At 32.1% G+C, this 22,149-nt stretch overlaps 1 protein-coding gene across 6 annotated transcripts in view; it reads right to left on the bottom strand.

Annotated features, from left to right (window-relative positions):
- Window positions 1-22,149, bottom strand: part of LOC106459327 (dmX-like protein 2) — a 173,702-nt gene that overhangs the window by 28,660 nt on the left and 122,893 nt on the right. For all 6 annotated transcript variants that reach the window (XM_022385793.1, XM_022385791.1, XM_022385796.1 and 3 more), the window contains 8 exons: window positions 16,674-16,937; window positions 15,822-16,006; window positions 13,009-13,297; window positions 12,416-12,614; window positions 12,126-12,246; window positions 7,593-7,697; window positions 6,135-6,259; window positions 5,675-5,858 (listed from right to left, as the gene is read on the bottom strand). In XM_022385793.1, coding sequence (XP_022241501.1) covers window positions 5,675-5,858; window positions 6,135-6,259; window positions 7,593-7,697; window positions 12,126-12,246; window positions 12,416-12,614; window positions 13,009-13,297; window positions 15,822-16,006; window positions 16,674-16,937 — 1,472 coding nt within the window. The remainder of the gene's footprint in view (window positions 1-5,674; window positions 5,859-6,134; window positions 6,260-7,592; window positions 7,698-12,125; window positions 12,247-12,415; window positions 12,615-13,008; window positions 13,298-15,821; window positions 16,007-16,673; window positions 16,938-22,149) is intronic.

The raw sequence follows: 22,149 nt of genomic DNA, 5'->3' as shown, positions 1-22,149 counted from the left end.
TGGTGTCTATTTACTTGTGACCACGCTGTGTATACTGAATAGGACAGGAGAGATAGGTGATCCCTGAGGCAGTCTTGGTACAACATAGTATGCAGTTGTGATATCCCCATACCTGTGTGGATGGAGGGCAACCTTCTTTTCAAATAGTGCTACTCCAAATCCAATTGACTATCAAGATCTATTTCAGTCCTTCAGGATTTGCATCAAACAGTCATATTTCACCCCTACTGTAGGCATCTTCCAGGTACAGTGAAGCAGCCACCATTTCACAACTTTTTCTTAAAACCTTTATACATATTGTAGGCAAAGACTTCTACATTAACCCATGTGTCCTTCTTTGGTCTATAACTACCAAAAATCTTTGGCAGGATTTCTCTTTCTTCACAATCAAGCATCAACCTCCTAGAAATAATATTTCAAATGAGTTTTCCATACACATTCTGCATCATAATGATGCAGAAGCCACTCGTTTGTGTGTGATCCTTCCTTGGTTTAGGCAATGGCTTCAGGTAGCTATGTAGTCATTCTTCTGGAAGTGTAGAACTTTTTATACTGTCAGTGAATTCTCCCACAATCTCACCCAATTTGCTGTTATTTAATTCCCTGATGTGATGATACTGGATCCCAATAGGGCCAAAAGCACTGTTCTTACTTTGCCTGAGAATGTCTTTGACCTGCTCAATACTAATCATATTATCATACTCTTCTGGATTTACCATACTCCTTAAGCCTTCTCTAACCATGCATGTTATCTCTCAGCCTCCTTGATCTGCCTATTCAATAAAACATTTCAAGAAGGCTTCACCCTTTTGATGATCAGTCTTCATGATGACTCCATCTTCATTCCATATGTTTGGTACTATGTGGCCTGTGTGTTTTTTTATTCATCCTGTGATTCAATTGCCACAATTTTTGCAGCATCTTATCATCCCCTACCTCTTTGGTGAACTGCTACCATCTGTCCCACTTAGATTCAACTGTCTCTCTCAAGTTCCTCTGTTAGTCTGTTCTTCTCCCTCTTTACCTTTCTCACCAGTTTTTCTGTGCTCGTTTGTTGTTTTCTTAATTTCTGCCACCTTTGTATAGCACCTGTTTTCCCTACAAGCTTCCTCAACTTCCTCCATCTTACCATGGTGGTTAACTAACCCATCTTCCTTTGGTCTTTTTCTTCGCATTCTGTTGAAGGAATCTGATGGGTACATCATTCTGCCTAATGGTGTAAGTAAACACTTGTGGTGCTTTCTTTGCCTCATGGCTGCCAGACTTTCTGATTAACACAACACCTGGTAGGCAATAACTTTCATGCTGTCCCAATACATTCCATTGTGTATTGGTTATTGCTTACTGTGGCACTAAGGCAAGGTCTATGACACTGTCAGAGTCACCTGGTTTTGTTGCTAATCTAGTTGACCAGCCATCATTGATACAAGTCAGTCTGACTCTAGTAGTGTATCATCTAAAGCAATTCCCTGTCTATTCTCTATGCCATTCTCCCACTCTTTTGCCCTGGCACTGACGTCACCACATACAATGGTCTTGTCTCATGAGAGACCTGTACCTCTGATGAAAAATTCCAGTTCTCTTTGTTGACTCCCACACATATATTGAACAGATTCCACCTCAGGTTGTTAACATGTATTTGTAACCCTTGTATCTCTCTACCTTCCTAAACTAATTTTATTTCTTACTGGTTTTGCATTTTCAGATACTCTTTAGAGTAAAAACAATAAAACATAATAACTGGCACAACACACATAAAAAACAAATAGGTATACTATACACAAATTTGAACAGAAGGTGGAAGTTGAAGGGCAGTTTTAATAATCATATGCTAAGTATATTATAGACATGAAAAGGTTAGGACAGCCACATCCAGACACAATAACTGAACACAAAATACTGCATGTGTCAGAATCTCAATTATTTCATAAGATTTCTATCAAACTAAAATATTATAAAACATCTTTCTTTCTCAAATTCAAATATCATTCATATTACTTAGAATGGAGAAAGAAAACAAAATGCTGAGGATGGGAAACCTGGTCACTCTTTATTAATATAGTTTATTAGTTCTGGTTATTAACATGTTTTACTATTTCTAAAGGATGTGTGGTACATTAAAATGATTTTTAAAACTAATTCAGGACAACTCAAAAAACAATTACAAGAAATAATAATAATAAAATAAAAGTATACAGCTACTCAACTTTCAAAGATAAGTTTACACAGATTATTTTTATTAGAATAAAAAACAACACAGTGGAAACATGCTCTTGGAATCAGTATGTTTGAAACAAGTCTCTGGCGGAAACAAAGTTTGGAAAATTTTTACTTCTTTCATTTTGTTGATGCTTTTTACAGAGAGCATTGCATATAATTTAAACCAATGTTCTTTTGATTGAAGGGGACCATTATTTTAACATTCCTACAAAATGTGTAATTATTATAAAAAGCTTGGAACTTTTAATGTTTCACTATAGCTTAAAGTTAATCATGTGCTTTCAAGCAGAAAATATGTAACTTGCTTCACAAGAAATTACTAATTGGTACATTGTGGTTTGAAACACGAGCGATGATCCTTGAAGGAACTCTTCAGTGCTAAAAGTGTTTCAGATGTAAAATCCACATCTGTTTTGAAACTACTACAACTCTAGTGAATAATGTTAAAAATGTCATAATTTGCATAACATCTTAAAGGAGTATTTTTTATTTATCTTTTCTAGGATGTGACACATCCAATTGGTACAGCTAATGAAGAACCCACTTACATGAGAGTTTTGTGTTGCTTGTTTGTAAGTTGTTAAGCACAAAGCTACACAAAGGGCTAACTAAGCTGTGCTCATCACAGGTATTGAAATCCAGTTTTTAGCATTATAAGCCTACAAATGTACAGCTGAGCCACTGGTGTGGGTGGGAGGGGTTGTAAATTGTAGTTTCATCTTATTTATATATAGATAAAAAAATGACAAATTCATTTTTCAGACTGGTTTTTGAAAATCTTCATTTGAATGTATCTCAACCCTCAATGGATGGGAAGAAGAAATGTTTTCTCACAAAACATACTAGTTAGGCTCTTTGATAAGCATGAATACCATTACTTCTATGTTTTGTCTTCTGAAGATGTAAGCAGTGATAAAGATGTTTAAGAAAATATTACTTATTTCTAACTAAAAAGGGGTTGAATTACCGTATTTTTTGGTGTATAAGATGCACTTTATTACCCCAAAATTTGATGTCAAAATCTGCTTGCGTCCTATACACCGAAGGTATGAATAACATATATATGTATATATAGGATATACACAAGCCATATGTAAATATATTTAAATAGGCAAGTATAGTTTAGTTCAATTGAATGTGTTATTTATAACAATAGTAGTTTTTTTTTCTTTTAAAAACATAACTATTTATAATGCTCCCTAAATAATAAAAAGATAAATTATAGTAATGGATGAGAGTGAAAAAGCTTGTAAATACACGACGATCCCTGTTTAATGTGGAGCAGAATAAGGCTGTTTTAAGCCTAACTTTAACAAATAAAAAATCGTTTTTGAGTGCTTGCCTTGGATTCAAATGTGCAATGCGCTTGACCAATCAGAGCTCTTAATGCAATTAGCATCAGTAATCATCTAATCAGTATTTCAATTTTCATTTGATACTCGACAGTCTGGCACATGCTTACTGTCAAGTTGGATGAGTCACCAAAAGCCGAAGTACCGTAGCTTAGGTATCGGGATCAAAATAGTTGTTTCTTCATTTTTCATTCTTTTTTTTCACCCCTTACAATGTCTAAAGAGAAGAGACTGTCATACACAGCTAAATTGAAATTAAGTGTGATTAATTATGCAAAAGAGCATGGAAATAGAGCTGCTGAAAAATATTTTGGTCCTCCACCAACAGAAAAAAATAATTCGTTGCTGGTGCAAACAAGAAGAATTGAAAATGATTAAAAGTGATAAATGCAATTTCCGAGTTAAAAAAACAAAATGGCAAGATCTCAAAAATAAACTCTACGAATGGGTTGTGGATCAGAGAAGGCAAGGACTATCCATTTCTACAAATATGATAATTTTTAAAGCAAAGAGGATTGCATGTGATAATAGTTTAGAAGATTTTACTGGTCATACATCGTGGTGTTATCGGTTCATGAAACGCAAAGGCCTAGGTCTGCATGTGGGTGAAGAATTTGTGGGAAAAAGTAAGAAGTTATATAGTGATTAAGTCATTTAAGAAATGTGGTATTAGTAACGCAATGGATGGGACTGAGGATGACATTCTCTTTGACCATAATATTGGATCCCATGATTCCTTTCCAAGTGACAGCGAAAGCAATGAAGATTTTGTAGGTTTTGAACAAAACTAAATAACAGTAAACCTTTTTTTGATTTATGGTATTTTTAAAGTATCAAATTGAATTTTTGTTCAATAAAAAATCTTTCAAATGCAACTGTAGCTTTTTTTCCCAAAACTTTGTCTTCAAAATAAGGGTGCGGCTTATACACCATGGGTCTTATATTCCGAAAAATACGGTAATCGACAAATTCATTGACTGAATAAGAATTAAAAATGTTTTCAAATCCTATGAAAAACTTAGTGTTCTAAACCTCATGGTAGAACTTTATTTCTCCCCCCCCCTTTAAATTTAATATTTTTACTGATTTATCTATAGTTAAAATTATTTATTTTTAACTGTTTTTTTCATTCACTTAGCAAAACCAAATCAGCATTTTTTGTTAAATATTTCTTCTTTCACTCCATACCCTTTATTTTTGTCCCTGTTTATTTACAACAAATTCAATCCATACACAATGGATTTTACTTGAAGTATGTTTGTACATTCTCATAATTTAACCTTTCACCAAAGATTAGGGTTGTACTTTCATACACTCCATATATGAACCATTATATGTCTGTCAAAGAAATATGCAAATAATTTTTTAATTTGGTAAATACTGTGTTAAAACTAATCATGAGAAGTGTAATATCTATCAAGTATTACTTGACTTTCTTTACATTTAAACATATAAATTTATTATTTTTCGTTTATAACTTAAAAAATTCCTCTACCATGTCCTGAAGCATTTGAAAGATGGAAGAAATGTTAAGAAGACCTCAATATAATTCTCAAATTATTCACTGCAAACATAGCATAAAAGCCACATATGTTTCAAACTGTGTACTAACAATTAGTGTGCATGTAATACCTTGTGCTCCACACATCACAGCCAAGCTTACAAAAAAATTTTCACTGTTAAAATTTTTGCTTTTTTCATTGTCATACCTGCAATTTCGCATATTTCGAACAAGATTACAGAGAGATAGCAAGGACAATGTTGATATCATTTCTCATTTCATATACATATTCTAAATCATAAAGTTGATTTCTTTAATAAGAACAAGTTATCTGTGACCTATGAACAAAACTCTAAAAACCTAACAAAATCTTTATTAAGGAATTTTCCTCATCATTTTTTCTTATTGCTCTTTACTCTAAAATGTGCTTTCCATTAACTGCTCTTTACATTAAAAAAGTGCTTTTCATTTTTCAGTTTTATCCAGTATAGAACAATTAAGAGCCCATCTACTCACAACGAAAACAAACTAATGAAGATAGTGGAATAGTTATGTTCATATATTTAATGACAAGACTATGAAAGGGGAACAATACACATACCATGGAAGTACCACGACCAGTCTGTATTCCTACCAGTGGAGGAGCTGGCCCAGTAGGGCTACTGTAAGAAGAACCTGCAACTGAATTTGGGGCACCAGATGTCACACCATACCCACAACTAGAAGATCCTCGATCAGAAGGATGATGAACAACTAAAAACTCACTTTCAGGAAGCTCTTGGGTTCTTTAAGGTAAAAATGTATATAACATTTTGAAAAAAACAGTACTAGAGAAAATTTCTTAATGTCAAACATTTTGGTAAATGAAAACTCAAGATTCATCTTTCACTTCTTTATATATTAGTTAAACTGGATTCAATAAATTATAACATGGAAACCTGGCTTATGCTTACCCTCTGGAATTTCTTTATTTATTTGTTTTAACTGGAAACATTACACTTGAAGATCAATTATTTAACAGAAGATAACATAAAAAGAGAGGTCAATACAAACATACATACTTTTCAAGATTTAAAATATCAAATTCTGCTTCATCCTCTAACCATGGTGTTGGTTCCAGCAGGAGAGAAAAATCTAATTCTTGGATTTCCTTAGGAGTGGCTAAAGCTATGATCCCAGCATTAATCTGTAAATAACTTTCTGACTGTAACAATTTCCACTCAGACATATAAAATGCAATATAGATGTGTTTGTGTGTGGGAAAAAGTGTTACTTCTGAAATATTTATATAATTTGTGCTTAAGAATTTTATGTTTGTATGCTTTAAACAGTATGTACACGCACACTCTGTGCTCCAAAAAACATTTTCTCTTTCTGTTAGTTATAAAAAATATATATATATAAAAAAGATAAATTTAGTACTTAAAAGTGGGTATTGCACTTTTTATATTGAAATGTTAATGAAAGTTAGCCCTATGTTTTTTCAATGATGTTGTTAGTACTTTACATAATTTTATTTACCTGGGTAAGTACCTTATTTCTTGTTTTTCATGTTAATTCTTTTTTTGATTATTATAAAAGTAACTAAAATGTAAAAAAAGGGATCTCTTTAGGTCAGTTAAGGTTAGATTGGGTAAAATAAATATAAAATAAAAATGTTTCATGAGGCACGCATTTGAGCAGCTCGTGGGTAAGGTAATTGAATAGAGTAATGTGAGCTCCACATTTCCCAAGTGATTTACAACTTATAATGGTGCAAATAGTAGTTAGACACAGTTCAAAGGGCAATAAAACAACAAAATTTAAGTATAAATAGATGTATACTGTTACCAGTTTAAAGCTAGTTAGGATAAACAAATGTAGTTTCATGTTACAATTTGAAGTTATTCTAGAAAGAAAGAAAGGGTAATTTTGATTTGTTTAGATTTTTTTTTTGGTTGTTACAAAGTCAGTAAAATTGACCAACCTTGTATAGAGTCAGGGCAGAGAAAATAATTGACAAAATATAAAGTTTTACTGAAAACAAATATTTGAAATGTTGTTAGGAGGTTTTAGAGATTATGCAAATGAAATTTGAGATTTTTGAGATCAAGAAAAGTATTTTTAATCTGAACATGAATATCATTTTGCACTCAGACTAGTAAAAAAATAAAAATGCTCAATATATTTGTGGACAAATCTTTTTTTAGTTTATTAAAACTACTTCACTAAAAAATACGATTTATAATGATTAGTTTTCCAAGCCACATTTTGTGAAGATATACATACTATATTAAAAGTTAGCAGTATCAAAAGTATAAAGATTTAAAATGTGTACAAAGAGGTAACGTGATTGGTCAAATCTCCCAAGCCCATGTTGAGAATTAATACATCTTTTTGAAAAGTTAGAAGAGCATTTCAACTGAATATGGGACAAGATATTCTAATATTGACAATTTCTAACTTAATACAACAAAGCTAACAAAATCAATATATATACATTTTAAATTATATAAAATTACTGAAAATAAAGACCCTACCTTGCTAACACAGAATGTGGTGATACTATCCTGGTCTTTGTGAATGATCCGAACAGGATCTGGGTTAGAATAATCCATTGAATCTGTATCTTGCCCTATATTATCCTTTGCACAAAATAAATAATTTATTAATATGTGCATGTTCTTGTAAAAGTATATAGCAGAATATCTTTGTTCGATTATAAAAACAGTTAAACATTAGCTCTTGCATAACATCTTTTACAACAATGTATGAGAAATGTAACAGTACATTAGTACAAATTTATAAAAAAGATTTCGTCTATCATTTTATAAACAAAAAGAAGCCCAGTTTCTAAGTTAGTTACAACTCAAGATAAAAACTTGATTAATCTTACTCAGCTAAACAGTATACCAATAGATTATGTCTAATCACTAAAAAATGTTATGCTGGCTATGAATTAATTTTCAATGCTGTATTTAAGACATTATCAACGAGATACATTTTAAGAGTGTGGTGGTGTAAAATAGGTGTGAAGTATAAGAAATCATTAAATTCACATTTGACCATAGATACATTTTCCTCACATTCTTATTGATTTGGCAGATTTAAACTAAAATATGAGTGAAAAATAGCACCATCAGACCTAAAGTTTTATCGGCCACATATTATTGTCCATGAGGACTTTCGCTCAATAACACAACTCTTGCAGACAAGTGGACCTATGCCAGATGAAAGTACATCTGAAATGATATTTGTATGCAGTACAAGATATTCAATGTAGAGGCTTTACATCAATATCTTTAGCTCAGTTATGAAGGCAAAGTTTTATGACACACAGAACATCAGATTGAAATTTGTTTCTAGGGGTGAAGGGAGAATTGACATGAAAATTATATTCTAGGTTTGTATTATAAAGTTAAGGATATCCTATGTATCAAACTATTTTATCAAATTGAAAACAATCAAATTAAATTTTCTACACAAGTGTTTCAGAAACTTACAAAGTTTTACACCAACAAATCCCATTTCCTGTTTAACAATGATATCTATGACCAACTAGATGATGTTGCTGTGGGTTCAAGATTAGCCCCAGCACTTGCCAATATATTTTTATGCCATGAGGAAAAATTTTGGTTAGAAGAATGCCCCGCACAATTGAAGCCATTATTTTACATAAGGTATGTAGACAGTACCTTTATCATCTTCAGATAAGCTGTTGGGAATTGTTTTAAACTACCTTAACAAATTTCTAATATTAAATTCACTATTAAACACTAAAATAATCATCAACTTACATTCTTATACCTGTACATTCATAATATAGATAGTAAATTTGAATGTGAAATTTTCAATAAGAAATTCTCAGGGATATATTTTAACTTTCATAGTTACATACTATCATCTTTTAAGAAAAATCTGATTAAGATACTGGTTCATCAAACAGAAGAATTAACCAAAAAATAATAACTGTTTCACAAAAAGATAAAATATATTAAAGACTTTCTACTAAATGATTCATTTATACTAGGAGTTATAAATAAGTTATTTATTTTCTTTAATAAGCGTCTTTCCCTAACACTTAACTGGCAGATAATAGAAAATATTTTTGTCTTACAACATACTGGGAAATGCAACTATGATCAGAAATCAGTTAACTAAACTATGTCATCAAGTAGAGTTGAGATGTGTATTTAAGCCTGTATGTACATTACAGTGTTTTTTCAAGTATAAGGATTGTGTACCTGCATACAAAACTTCTAATATGGTATAAATAAGTATCCTAAATGTTCTTTAGGTTATAATGGTTTCATGACTATGTGGGTAATAGGCTGCATACAAGAACATGCTAATGTTAATATCTATATCACATTCAAGTATTAAGAAACATGCACTGTATGTAATGAACCCATAAATATAGGAAAATTTAAAATCCTTGCAAGGGCCAACAGTGAATAAGGCATGCGTATAAAGACGAGTTTATTAATTAATAGATGCAAACTTAAGTTAAACTAGTGGTGTTACTGAATTTATGAGATTTAGCATTATGTAAATTTTCACATTATTATATATACACTATACAAAAACAATATCCCTCTTGGACCCCCTCCATCCACCAATTCATTTATTCAGTTATCGCTGCTCCCCGATAGCATAACCAGATAGAAGATAACATAGGAGGAATGGTAAAGGTTGTGGGAAACATTAATGGAATAAATATCACAACAATAACAGCCACATGCCAGGAAATGTGGTACAAGGAACATGTTGCAATGGGTTCAGAGGGAGAACCAAATAGGGCATGAGAGACTACTTTGAGATCCCAATCCAGCAGAACAAAGGGATGTAGCAGATGGACCAGGCCAATATGGAGCAACGAGCTGGACATGAAAAGGAGTGGTCTGCAGTAGGGAAAAAGATTCTGTAGAAGAGAGTGATTGAAAGGTAGGTATACAAGTGAATACCCCTCCAAGCCAGACAGAATGCAGTTACTCCCAGAGCTGAAGGGTGTGGAACCAGAGATCAAAGGGAAGGAATTTGGACATTCCAGTCAGTGGCACACACTTTTATACGTGGAGTTCTTGATTGAGAACACACCCACCAGAATATCCGTGGAAGAAGGGAACACTCCAGATTCATAATGCCAGGCACATAACACACCAAGGTCACCATGCAGTGGTCGTGGGCCCAGTAAAGAAGATCCAGAGTCTTAAAACACAGAGATCTAGATTTGGTTCCCCTTGCTTAGTGATGTGACAACAGTAGAATAATTGAAATGAACTATAACCACCCACCCCCCATTAGGAGCAGGAAGAAATGATAGGGAGCCAGACAAACTGCCAAAATTTGAAAATGATGTTGAAGAGTAGTCTCCTCGACAGACCATCAACTGGAAATTTCTTCAGAATCAAGGAAAGCCTCCAACCCACCAAGGAAGCATCAGTAAACAGATGAGTCTCCAGTCAAGGAGGAGGAATAGGAGCCCTCACCGTGGTTGGTTCCCTGTCAAGTCACCAAGCAAGGTCAGAAAGGTAATGGGGTGGTCCAAGGGATCATGGGAGAAGTTTCAACTGAAGGGAACACATGTGAGCTCAACCCAGGGGAATGAGAGCTTCCAAGTAAGCTCACATTCCCAAAAGAGAGAGAGAACCCCTCCTGCAGTGAGCAAAGGAGAAGGTATTGAGTGGGGTTAAGAATGGACCTCTCCAATTGGATAAAAAAAACACAACCCAATTAGCTTCCCAAAGAAGTAAGTAGGCATGATTGACTGACAAAAGCTAACCACTCGACAAAATGCACAGAGCTGAAGAAAGCCCCCAAAAAAACTCCTGAAATGAGAGGTAGGACTTCATGGTGAACCAAGGTGGCTCCAGATAAGAGTTCAACCATGACAGGTCTATAATGCGCCTCCAATCTCCCTGGAGTAAAACCCAGGTTGAGTTGGGTACTACCCAATCGACAGCCCCTTTGTGTAGTAGATCTTCAATAAACTAGACAAGACGACTGGAAAAACCATGATCCCGAGGAGGAGGGAAGGAGATCTGAAAAGTGAATGGGGGAGGGGAGTGTAACTGAAGGCAGAAACCTTCAGATAGAACCCACAGAACTGTCATGAAAAAAAGACATTTAAATTAAATATTCATTTCTAAAAAACTAACAAAACCTAGGAAAGTATATAAAAACAATGAACCTGCAAAACTATGAAATTCGACCTAAAATAAAACACTAAGCAACACCTAAAGTACAAAACCACAAAAGGACCTTAAGATAAATAACACAAATATCAAACTTATAATTCTACTCAAAGAACCAATAAGACAAAGGACACAAAAGTAAAACCTACTCTAAAGAACATGAGAGTAAAAAGGCATCCAGTTAACAATAACAAATTTTGGCTCATATCTAATCCCCAAATGTCCTGGGAAAAAGAACTATCTAAGCCAGGAGATTACATAGAGGCATGGTAACAGGTGGAAGGCATAGTAGAAAGAAATTTCCATTCAGTAGTTATCCTTCCTCAAAAAAAATTGTAATGTGAAAGGAAGAAATCGTCTGCCAAGTGTAAGACAAACTCCCTGCAAACTAAAGCTGTACTTCCCCAGCAGACATCATCAACTCTGAGACCTGGGGACTCTTATCAAAACCATTGTCTACTGTCACAAAAAGTTCATCATCCACCACATTAAATCTCAAATCCATATGAACATATTAGAATTCAGAAAACAGAAAATTCTTAGCAAGGGGGTGAGACCATTTCGGAAGTTATGTGTATCCAATACTTTAAAATACAGAGTATTTAAAAGAGAAACTATAATAATTAAGAAGTTTCAAAATTTCCTAAACATTTATAAACAGAAATTTGTCAGCAAAATATTAACTAACAAAAAAAAGTATCTAATTAGTTTTACATAACTATACAGAATATTTTTATTTAAAAGTTTGATATAACTTCATATTTAAATTACAACTTTCCTTTCTAAACTGAATTTTAGTTAACTCATATCAAGCATATGTGTAGAGATGATAATGCATTTAATAATTAAGGTTTTATTTAGATAGAGCTTTGATGGTACCTCCTTAACATGTGCATGTCTTCTAGAAAAAATATAACGGATAAAAATGTCTTGAACGGGTTCTTGACGGACTAAAAAATTCCATAGTCTTTTGACAGGACGAACAGCTGCACTATGTGATCTGAGGAAAAGAAGAAGAGCTATATAAAAAAAATTTCTTTCTTTCTAAGTTCAAATAATGAGTTCCACTTGATAGACATTCTACAAGAATATAATTTATTTTTTCTATCAGATACCACAAATTAAATTTTTTGAACATAAAATATTCATGATAATTGTGAACCTCTGACCTGAAAGGTGTATTATGTAGTTCATGTAGAGCCTTATATTTATGAATAGCTGGACCACTTTGGATACTTTCTACAAAACAGCCAGGTAGATAATTAGGTGGAGGACTATGGTAAGATTCCATGTGAGTTTTGAGTTGATACAACCACAGCTCCAGTGTTTTCAATATGGAATGAATCATAGGACTAGACACAGGGAGTTCTAGAAGAGATATTAAAAAGCTTTCATCCTTGAAAATAAGTGTCTAAAAAACAATGGGATAGCAGAATAAAAACCTTGAAAAAGTTATCTTAGCACAGGGGTGAAAACTTTGGCTAAACGAGCAGAAAATCAACCAGGTCTAAACACATCTCCCTTTAACAGTTGAAAGCAGGAATAAAATATTGCTACTTTTAATCATGAAGTTCAAAATTCCACTTAACATTACATTACTACATCTGTTACATACTCAGCAAAAATTTGTGCATTATTGTGAAAAAATAGATTCTAATACCGTGGCACCTATAAGCCTTAACAGTAAAACTGAAGTTTTCATTACAAAATAATCCTTATTTATGCATACAATAATTAAATACACTGCTTTAAAATCACCAACCTTGTAAGTCAATCCCAGCAATACCAAGAAAAGTCAGCACATGACAATGTACCAATTTCACAACAGCGTAACGCAGAATACCCCAGGAATAGGAATCAGGGTCAAGCTCATCTATTTTTGATGTTTCAACTGTCTTTTTGGAATGGATTTTGGCATCTTTTGTATTTTCACTGAAGTCACTAAACACATCATCAGCATCAACTTCATCTTCTTCTTCCTCATCCACATCACTTGGGACTGATTCACTGGAATCATAATCTATAGCTTGATTTTGTTCAGATAATTCAGGCTGAAAGGAAAGAAAAACAATTAATAATAAAATTTTTAATTTATTTTTCATGAAGGTTTGTGAAGTATTTGTGTGATAAAAAAATTGTGATAACTAAAACACTGAGAAAAAATTAGTGGGTGGTAATTCAGAAAAAACTAACTGCATCATCAGAGAGAGACTGGGTGACTTAAAACCATTGCAAATTGACAGTCCTATGATCTGCTGAAAGCAGTTGTATGATTTTTCTTAATATGTAACAATTCTATGTATTTCAAACAAGAAAAGAAGCAAAAAATTACATCTTGCAATACTTAAAATGACCTGTTTAAAGGTATAGATTGTCCAGAATGAAAAAAAGAATAAAAAAGTAAGCAACCTACATTATAAACTTGATTTTTTTAAATTAATACATGTAAATTAGGTCAATACATGAAAAATAATTGAATTTCATTTAACAAACAATAGATTTGTAATTTTGTCAATTAGTTTAATACAAGTTGTATTTCTATTTCAGTCTTTAATAATGGAACAATTCACTTTACTAAATATTAAGCAATTCCTAATTTTAACTAGCAAAAATAACTAATAAATTTCAAAACACCTATTAACTCTCTCTATATGGGCTCAGTCACTTTTACCAACATCGCAACCACCATGTAACTATACATATTATAACATTTAATGAAGTAAGTGTATCTTCAGGAGATTTGGTAAACTTTCAGTAAACATTAAATCTTTTGTTCACAAAAAAAATCAATTTTTTAATTATGTATTTTTATTAAAGATTTTTTTTGTTAATTATGGAGTCATAGTGTGAATTAGACTCTGATTGGTCCAAGTATAAGGTGATTTTCATGTTAGGATTTAAAATATTTTCATCTTAGATTTCAAATTTCCTTTGCATAACCTTTAAAACCTCCTATATTAATTTTTCCAGTAAAACTTTATATTTTGTCTGTTATTTTCTCTATCCTAAATCTACATGCAGTCAGTTAATTCATCACAAACAAAGTGAAATAATTCTAAACTACCCTTTTAATTTCTGTAATGACTGCAGATTGTAAAAACAGAAAATTATGATTATTAACCCTACACAGCTTAATATTTGTAACAACTTACATCTGTTTTTATTATATTTTATTGTTTTATTGCTCTTTGTACCATATCTAACTAATAATCTCACTATACAAGCTGTATATCACACAGTGAATGCATAGTTAAATTTACAGTACTGAATGACTTAACACACAATCTACTTGTGAGTATACCTCGTGAAGAATCTTAATTTTTTCATTATCTAACCTAATAAATTTCTAATTTTCTCATTCTAGTTACTTTTATAACATTAAATAAAATATATACATGAAAAAGAAGAAATTCAATACTGAAATATGGCCTTTCTGATTTTTTTGCTGTCAGCCTTCTAACGAAACTTTAGCCTACTTTTTTTTTGTAATATTGGTACTAGTACATCAAATAGTTTATACTTATTTCAAATATGTACTTTAGAACAAAAAATAATAACAGGCACAAAGCAAACAATGTCCTGAAACTTTGATATTTTTTAATTGGCTTTGTAACTAAGGCATAAGTGCCTTAAAATAATTCTCTTAGCTGTTTTATCTGACCTCAACTTTCAATCTGCAGGTTAAATAACTACAAATCTCTACTGAGAACAAGGTAATATTATACGTCATTTGGTAAATTAAATCAATAGAAAATGTCAGAGAATTACTATCAATTTGTGAAAATGAGGATGTGATAGGAAGATGTAGTAAGAGGATTAGACATTCTGGTTTTTATCCCTGTAACCAAAAAAATTGAAGGCAATAAAAATTAGAATATGTTTTAGTAATACCTATATTACAATGAATAATTTACATCAAATTCAAAACAACACAGGGGTGTTGAAAAAATAGAAAATGGGCAAGTCATAAACATGATGTTACACAAACAAGGGAAGGCTGAGAACATATTTAAATATTTACTTTTGAAATTAAGAAATTGATATTATAATGCCAAGTTATTTTTACACATTGATGATAAAGTAATATAATTAAATTTTGAATGTAACTATGTAAAAGGTTGTGACATGCACTTTTACCAACCCATATTAAGAGGGTTATTGAATTGCTCAAATAATGGACCTGATTTACTGAAAATTCAGGTGGAATAGAACAAACAACAAAACTGGTCTTACTACAACTAACAGGAAGGAGTCACCTAGGTGAGTGAATAAAATTAATAACCTTTAGCATCCAATCATATCAATAAGAAGTTTATAAAGAAAGAGATACAAAACTTAACCAGAAAAATCCTTGCACAGAAATGTGCAAAACAGATGTAATGTTTCCTGGATTTGAGATATAGCTTTGCACCTAAATCCACCTATTAATACAAGTTTTTAATTATACTTTACGATCAAACTAAGTAATCTCAGAGATGCTTAAAATAATTTGCTGTTAGCATATTAACTTGTCTTATTTCTACTTTGAATGATATTAAGGATCTTAAAACTTGAAAAAGTAACATTTGCTTCTACCTTAGACATTAAATAAGACACCATGGACATCTCTGGAGGAACAAACTGTTCTCGGTAAGTTGGCCGATCTTCTTTCATAGTTTTCTGAGCTGTGCTTTGACCAAGTTGTCCAAGTAATTTCCTATGAAGCTTCATCCGCTGCTTAGAAAGTGTGATTAGTAAACCTTCCTCTCCTGGTGTACTCTCTGGAAAACAAATATAATCACATTACAATCAACATTCATATATGGTACCAATAACATATGGAATTACCATTACTTTTTTTTTAATATAACTGTTTATAAATATACTTCAAGTATCTCAAGGATGCCTTTCATGTCAACCATATATTTCAATGAAAAAAATCAGTTACAAGTCTTACAAAAGCCTGCTAGACCCTTATCTTAGTTAAATGAGATTTCATATGATGGTTATGAGGTGAAAAGTTCATACTACTTACAAATGTTTCAAATTTTAAAGTTACAATAGTTCAGAATTTAGGGCTAAATTCAAGTTATTTTAATGAACTCATGCTAAAGATGTATATTCAAAATTATTCCATTTTGAATATAATTTTTCTTTTTATAAATCATATGCAGTGTTGCAATCATTTATGTGATTGGTTTATTTAGGCTCATAAACAAAAAAAAATGTCAAATCCCATCTATAGAACAAGGAACCATTTTGCAGGTTTATTATGAAGAAACAGGATCACTGAATTCAAAACAAAAAGTCGGAAACAATTAATACTCAAAATGCCACACTGAAGAAAACTTTTAATTTTAAGAATTTGCTCAGCCTTCAGAACAGAAAAACAAGTTAATTTAAATGACTTATACATTTGCATGAGTGATATGTCAGTTGTTCACTTACTCTCTGAACTACTGCTTAGAGGATGTTGGCCACCAGTAACAACATGCAGCAGTCGTTTTGCACCACCACCATACAGCATAGCCCACGTCTTTTCTGAGAGATTCTGTCCCACCAGTCGATAGAGAATTTGGCCGTCACATGTAGCTATCCCATAAACCAGCAAACTCAGATACACAGCAAAAAAAGCCTCACACAGAAGTGTGTGAAGCTTTGGTGAATCTTCATCTTTATCACGTGCCAGCAAAGCTCGCAATGACTGGACACCTGGAAACAATAAAACACCATCCAACACAAGTCAGGAATAATCTTTCTTTATTTCCAATTTAAAATAACAGTAGATTGAGCAGCAAATATTCCTGTTCATAACAAACTCAAGCAATAAAACAGTATTGAAAAAACAATACCAACTGTCAAGGTGAAGTCATACATTAATAAACACTAAATTTATCACTCAAAAGGAATAAGCTTGATATATGTACATATTCACATAATTAACATTACACTAGTCACCATCACCACACTACCCCATTCCATACAAAAACTAGCTGTCTATGTGACAACTGGATTCAAATTTCAGGTTTCCCTCCACTGAATTCCCATGGAAGTAAACATTCTTATAAAATTATCTAATGTATTACATCAAAGAGCATAAGCGTTTTTAAGCTGTACATAAACCTATAGTATGTATAATACTAGAATAACTGCTAAATTAATAAAACTGAATGCACATGCTTTAGTACCCATCATAATTAATGTCATTTTGGGTGTCATGAGTATACCAGATTAATACTGTGATCCATTAACACATGATTTACACAAAACCAACAAATGCTGGAAAAGGTTACATTTCAAAAAGAATTAGCAAACAATACTTACTGACTAGTAGAGACCAACAAAACATGTGGTCAAGTTAGTATCTTTATTGCAACAGTACTTCTTTATATACAAGATTTTTAGAATAACACAAAAGAATTCTAATCACAGGTACTGAAATTTAGAAGTCTATTTATCTTAGGCCTAACATTGGTTAAGCCTTTATTAACTAGAACCTATATTCGATAGAGATAAATTAACACTCTAACTTGTGTATATTTTTGCTTTATTTCAGTTAGGGCTGAACTTTACTGTACTTAATACTATCAATAAATAAACTTAAAGTTATTCCAAGACCTGATGTTAGACTTTTTTTGAAAACTTTGAGAAGCTTTTAATATGATGTTGAAAAAATGTCTACTAAAGTATAATTACATCCATCTTTTGTTTACATCTGTTGAAATAAAGTGTGTACACATGCACATTTAGATAGTAAGGTGTGTGTGTGCATTTTCAGGAAAGAAAAAACTGAATATTATTATAATTGATTAGTTTTTCTCTATCTCCTGTTTTCTAAGATGGAGCAAGACATATATTTTTCTTCAAAATATTTAATTCCGCTTTCAAGACAGTTGTTCACAGATGACTCAGAACCAAGTTGTGAAAATCTGGATACTGGTTTGAATTTCTAGACAATATTTAAGCTCATATCAATTTATTTATTTTTTTTTTTTTATTAGGTTTACCTCATCCTTGAAAAACTGAATCAAATGAGTTTTATTTTAAGTCTTCCATACAATAATAATTCTATTAAAAATAAGACCCTAAGAATAAAGTAAATAAGCCTCAATGCCCCTTAGTTTTCACTTTGGTATTCATGAAATCACTGTAAGATAAATAATAAAAATACCAACTGTAACATTTGAGTAAGAATTGTTCTCCTTTACACTATGTGTCTTCACACCTTTCTATGAAGGTGCTCAGAATGACCTTTCATTTCCAGCAACTTGAGAACAGCATAACATAATTAGGCTTTGAAAGAATATCCACATAATCTAAATATACAATATATTCCACTGTTTCCCTTTTCCTTTAAACTCATAAATTAAGGGGGGAAAAAAATAGCTAAATAATTTAACATACCAGATGCTAGAAGAATCAAAATCATACAACTTACATTCAGTAAGCTTTTGAAACTGACATGCTTCTTGATATATTTGTTTGTACTTATACTTACTACAAACAAATAGTTGGAATGAATATGAATAATTGTTGAAGCCACACTATCACTTACTTTTTTTTATTCTAAAATACAAAATCATTCATAAGAAAGCAAATGAATGAAAGACTAGCAAAATGCATGTAAGACAGATTAAAAGACAGTAAAGAAATAGTAATGATAATTTCATTTCTATTCAGTGTTTATCACTGTCAGCCATACATGAAATAGAATCATAGCTATGTATGTTAATATTCTTTTAAAAGTTTTATGGAACAGTATACTTTTAATGATAGAAACAAGAAATGTAACCCTTTATCATCCATGGAAGGGCTTTTTCCCAATACTGTAACTGGTGTAAGTGTATGATACGAGATGTCTAGTTTGCATAAATATATGGGTGGATATGATAAAGGGTAAAATCTGTGCTTTAAAAACTATATATGTCATGTTATTTTTCACCACATACACAATACAATGGAAAGTTCTATCTTTTGGTCATTGTTAGAAAATTTAAATAGTTTGTTTTGTGTAGTTATTCTGAATACAATTTCTTTTCTGTTATTCATTAGCATATTTTTTATTTACATTTTCCATTTAATATTTTCTATAAATGGGTTATGGTAGTTATTCAATAGTTTGAAAAGGTGTTTCAAGTCTAAAATTTAATTGTCTGCAAAGTTTCTTAAAATCATAAAATCACAACAGCACTAAGAATGTTCTTAGTTCAGTCATGGCTTTAAAAATTAAAGATAATACCATCAATACTTTCTAAACATCAGAATTTTATATTATTCTTTAGTCTTTATAACATTCTTTTATATTACGACCTTGAGTCCTCCACTAAATTTTTATTGTAAGTGCAAATGTAAGAGTGACGTAAAGTTATTAACTTCCAGGGGAAAATATATGTAAAGTACATTAGAATGGTGAAGTATCTTTAATATGATAGCTGTTACATACAGCATTACTTTCTGTGGAATAAGGAATAACACAGGCATGAATTCAATAATCATGTGTTTCAGATTGAGATATATATAGAAAGCTGACAAACAACTAAATGTAATATCTGAGTTAGGTTAAAAAGCTTTAACTCATGTCAGTTATATAAAAGGTTGGACCTTAACATTTCAGTATGTACATGGGATACCATGCATTAAGAATTCTGTGACTTTCGTACCTGTTGTTTGTTACTGCTTATGGCTGAAACACATGCAGTCACTGTGATGTTGTGTAAGTTGTAGTAAATTTACATGCTACCTGTTTTCTTATCATAAACGGTTGACCTCACACCTCAGACACGTTTGGCCAACATAAACCTCTTATTCCATGATAATTAAAAAAAAATGTTTAAGAGACCATAATTCAGTTAAGGTTAGTTAAAAATTGATTTCCTCCTAGACCAGGTCAAAGGTATGATGAAAAATCTGGAAGGAATTCTAAAATTTTACACACCTTAAAGGATATAACATATTAGAAAGAGGATGTTATAGGTTTTATAACCCATGTAAAACACCTTGCTGAAGAAAACTTGCACACTATTTTCAATACTTTCTTGCAATTATTTTCTACTAAGGAGATGAGTAACTCTAAGAATCCATTAATAATGTGTATAAGTAAGAAAAAGTTATTAATCATGGAAACACAGCACTTTGGAATCATGAGCTGCCTCTTATCAAACATTTGTCCTAAAGCTATCAGTCAGTAGTTGATATTATGAAATGTAATGTGACATATCTATGATTTTTTTTAATTATAATAAATAATCAGTACACTGATCACTACAGAGGTACTTAAGTCATCATATTGTTGTAATGTTATTCTTTCATTGGCAGATTATTTTAGATTATCTGGTAAAAATCGTTCAAAATCCAGTCTGTGTAAACAATTGCAAATTAATATGAACACCTGTAAACTGCTGTGCCTTGATGTAGATATACATTTACAAATGACAATAACTGCACTACAATAACAAAGAATAAACTTAATTGTACCACTTAATGGCTGAAAAACAAACACAACACTGATATATTTGCTCTACTAACTTCTTAACTATCCAACAACTAACTTCTTGATACTTCACTGACACCATATTTATAATCTACCCTAAAATGTACTAGAAAGCCTAAGATCAAATCCTTAGAACTTTCCAGGTTTAATGTCATCTTTACAATATGCAGCTCCTTCTAGTTTACAACACTGTCCACTTCCTGCATTTTGAAGTCCTTAAACAACACTAATACAAAATACAATAAAACACTAAAGTGTCTATTCACCAAGTTTTATAGGTAGTTTTCTCACAGATAGAATGGCGTCCTATTCCTTGTTGTCACTGGCCATCTTGTCACTAGGAGCATTTTTCCTGGGTACATAATTGAGTGAATCCACTTGCAACTTCTGCAGGTTGAGGTTCCACTGACAAAATCTTCTCTGGACTTACCCAGCTGGATGTTCTCTCACTGATGTACTTCCGAAGGTGGATGACTTTGGCTTGGATTGCCTATCCTCCAAACACCTACTTAACCTCAGAATTTGTCCTCTCTTACCAGATCTTATCAGCTGTGACATACTACCTCAATATAATTTAATTTTATCACCACTTACATCATAACAGTCTTTTCTTTTATCACAAGCTGATTTCAGTCTTCCCTGGGTAAAGTCATGTATGAAATCTTTATTTTTAACATCTATGAAAGCTCTTCAACTCCAATTTTTCAGAAAATGCCAGAGTAATTGGTTCCACTATGATCCAGTCACTAGATGCAGAAATGTTGCTAATAGCTTCTAATATGAGTATTTCACTTCATGGTGCAATGACCAATGTCCCTGTTTTCACTGGAAGTCCAGCTTTTGGTGAAGTAATCACATGTAGCACAAATTGATCTTCTGGTCATAGACTGTGAAGTTATTTGAGGCTAAACTAACCTCATATCCATGTGTCTGCATGAAGGTGGCTCCTAATATGCGCTGTTCTTTAACCCTTTAAACAAGATGTACTTTTTAAACTCCATTCTGTGCACGTTACTGATTTACATTCAAAATTCAATTTTTTTCTCATTTGGGATAGATGGAGTATTTCCAGCTGAACTTTGCCTCATAAATCCAACTATTTCACAACATCTAATTAAATCTGTGTTGTTCTTTGGATTTGGTTGGGCTGTGTCTATGACTTCATAAAAGCTGTTGATTGCTTACAGTCTTGGTTGTAATGGCCAGGTTAGCCCCATCTATAACAGTTTCTTTCTAGTATTCTTTGAGAGAATATCTTTTTCTGTACAGGCCTTTGTCTGCAGTTTCTGGCAATATGTCCCTTCAAGGTACGCATAACACTTGTAGTTTATTTTCTATGTTCTACTTAACTAGTTGTCTAATATACACCTGGAAAAAAGTTAAGCACCCTCGTGTTTTTTTCAAGTGATTCAGATTCGACGTTCTTGTGACTGA

The sequence above is a fragment of the Limulus polyphemus genome, unplaced genomic scaffold (genome assembly GCF_000517525.1).
Source record: "Limulus polyphemus unplaced genomic scaffold, Limulus_polyphemus-2.1.2 Scaffold593, whole genome shotgun sequence".
Lineage (NCBI taxonomy): Eukaryota > Metazoa > Arthropoda > Merostomata > Xiphosura > Limulidae > Limulus > Limulus polyphemus.
The sequence above is the reverse complement of the archived record's forward strand: the minus strand, read 5'-3'. Positions and strand labels throughout refer to the sequence as shown.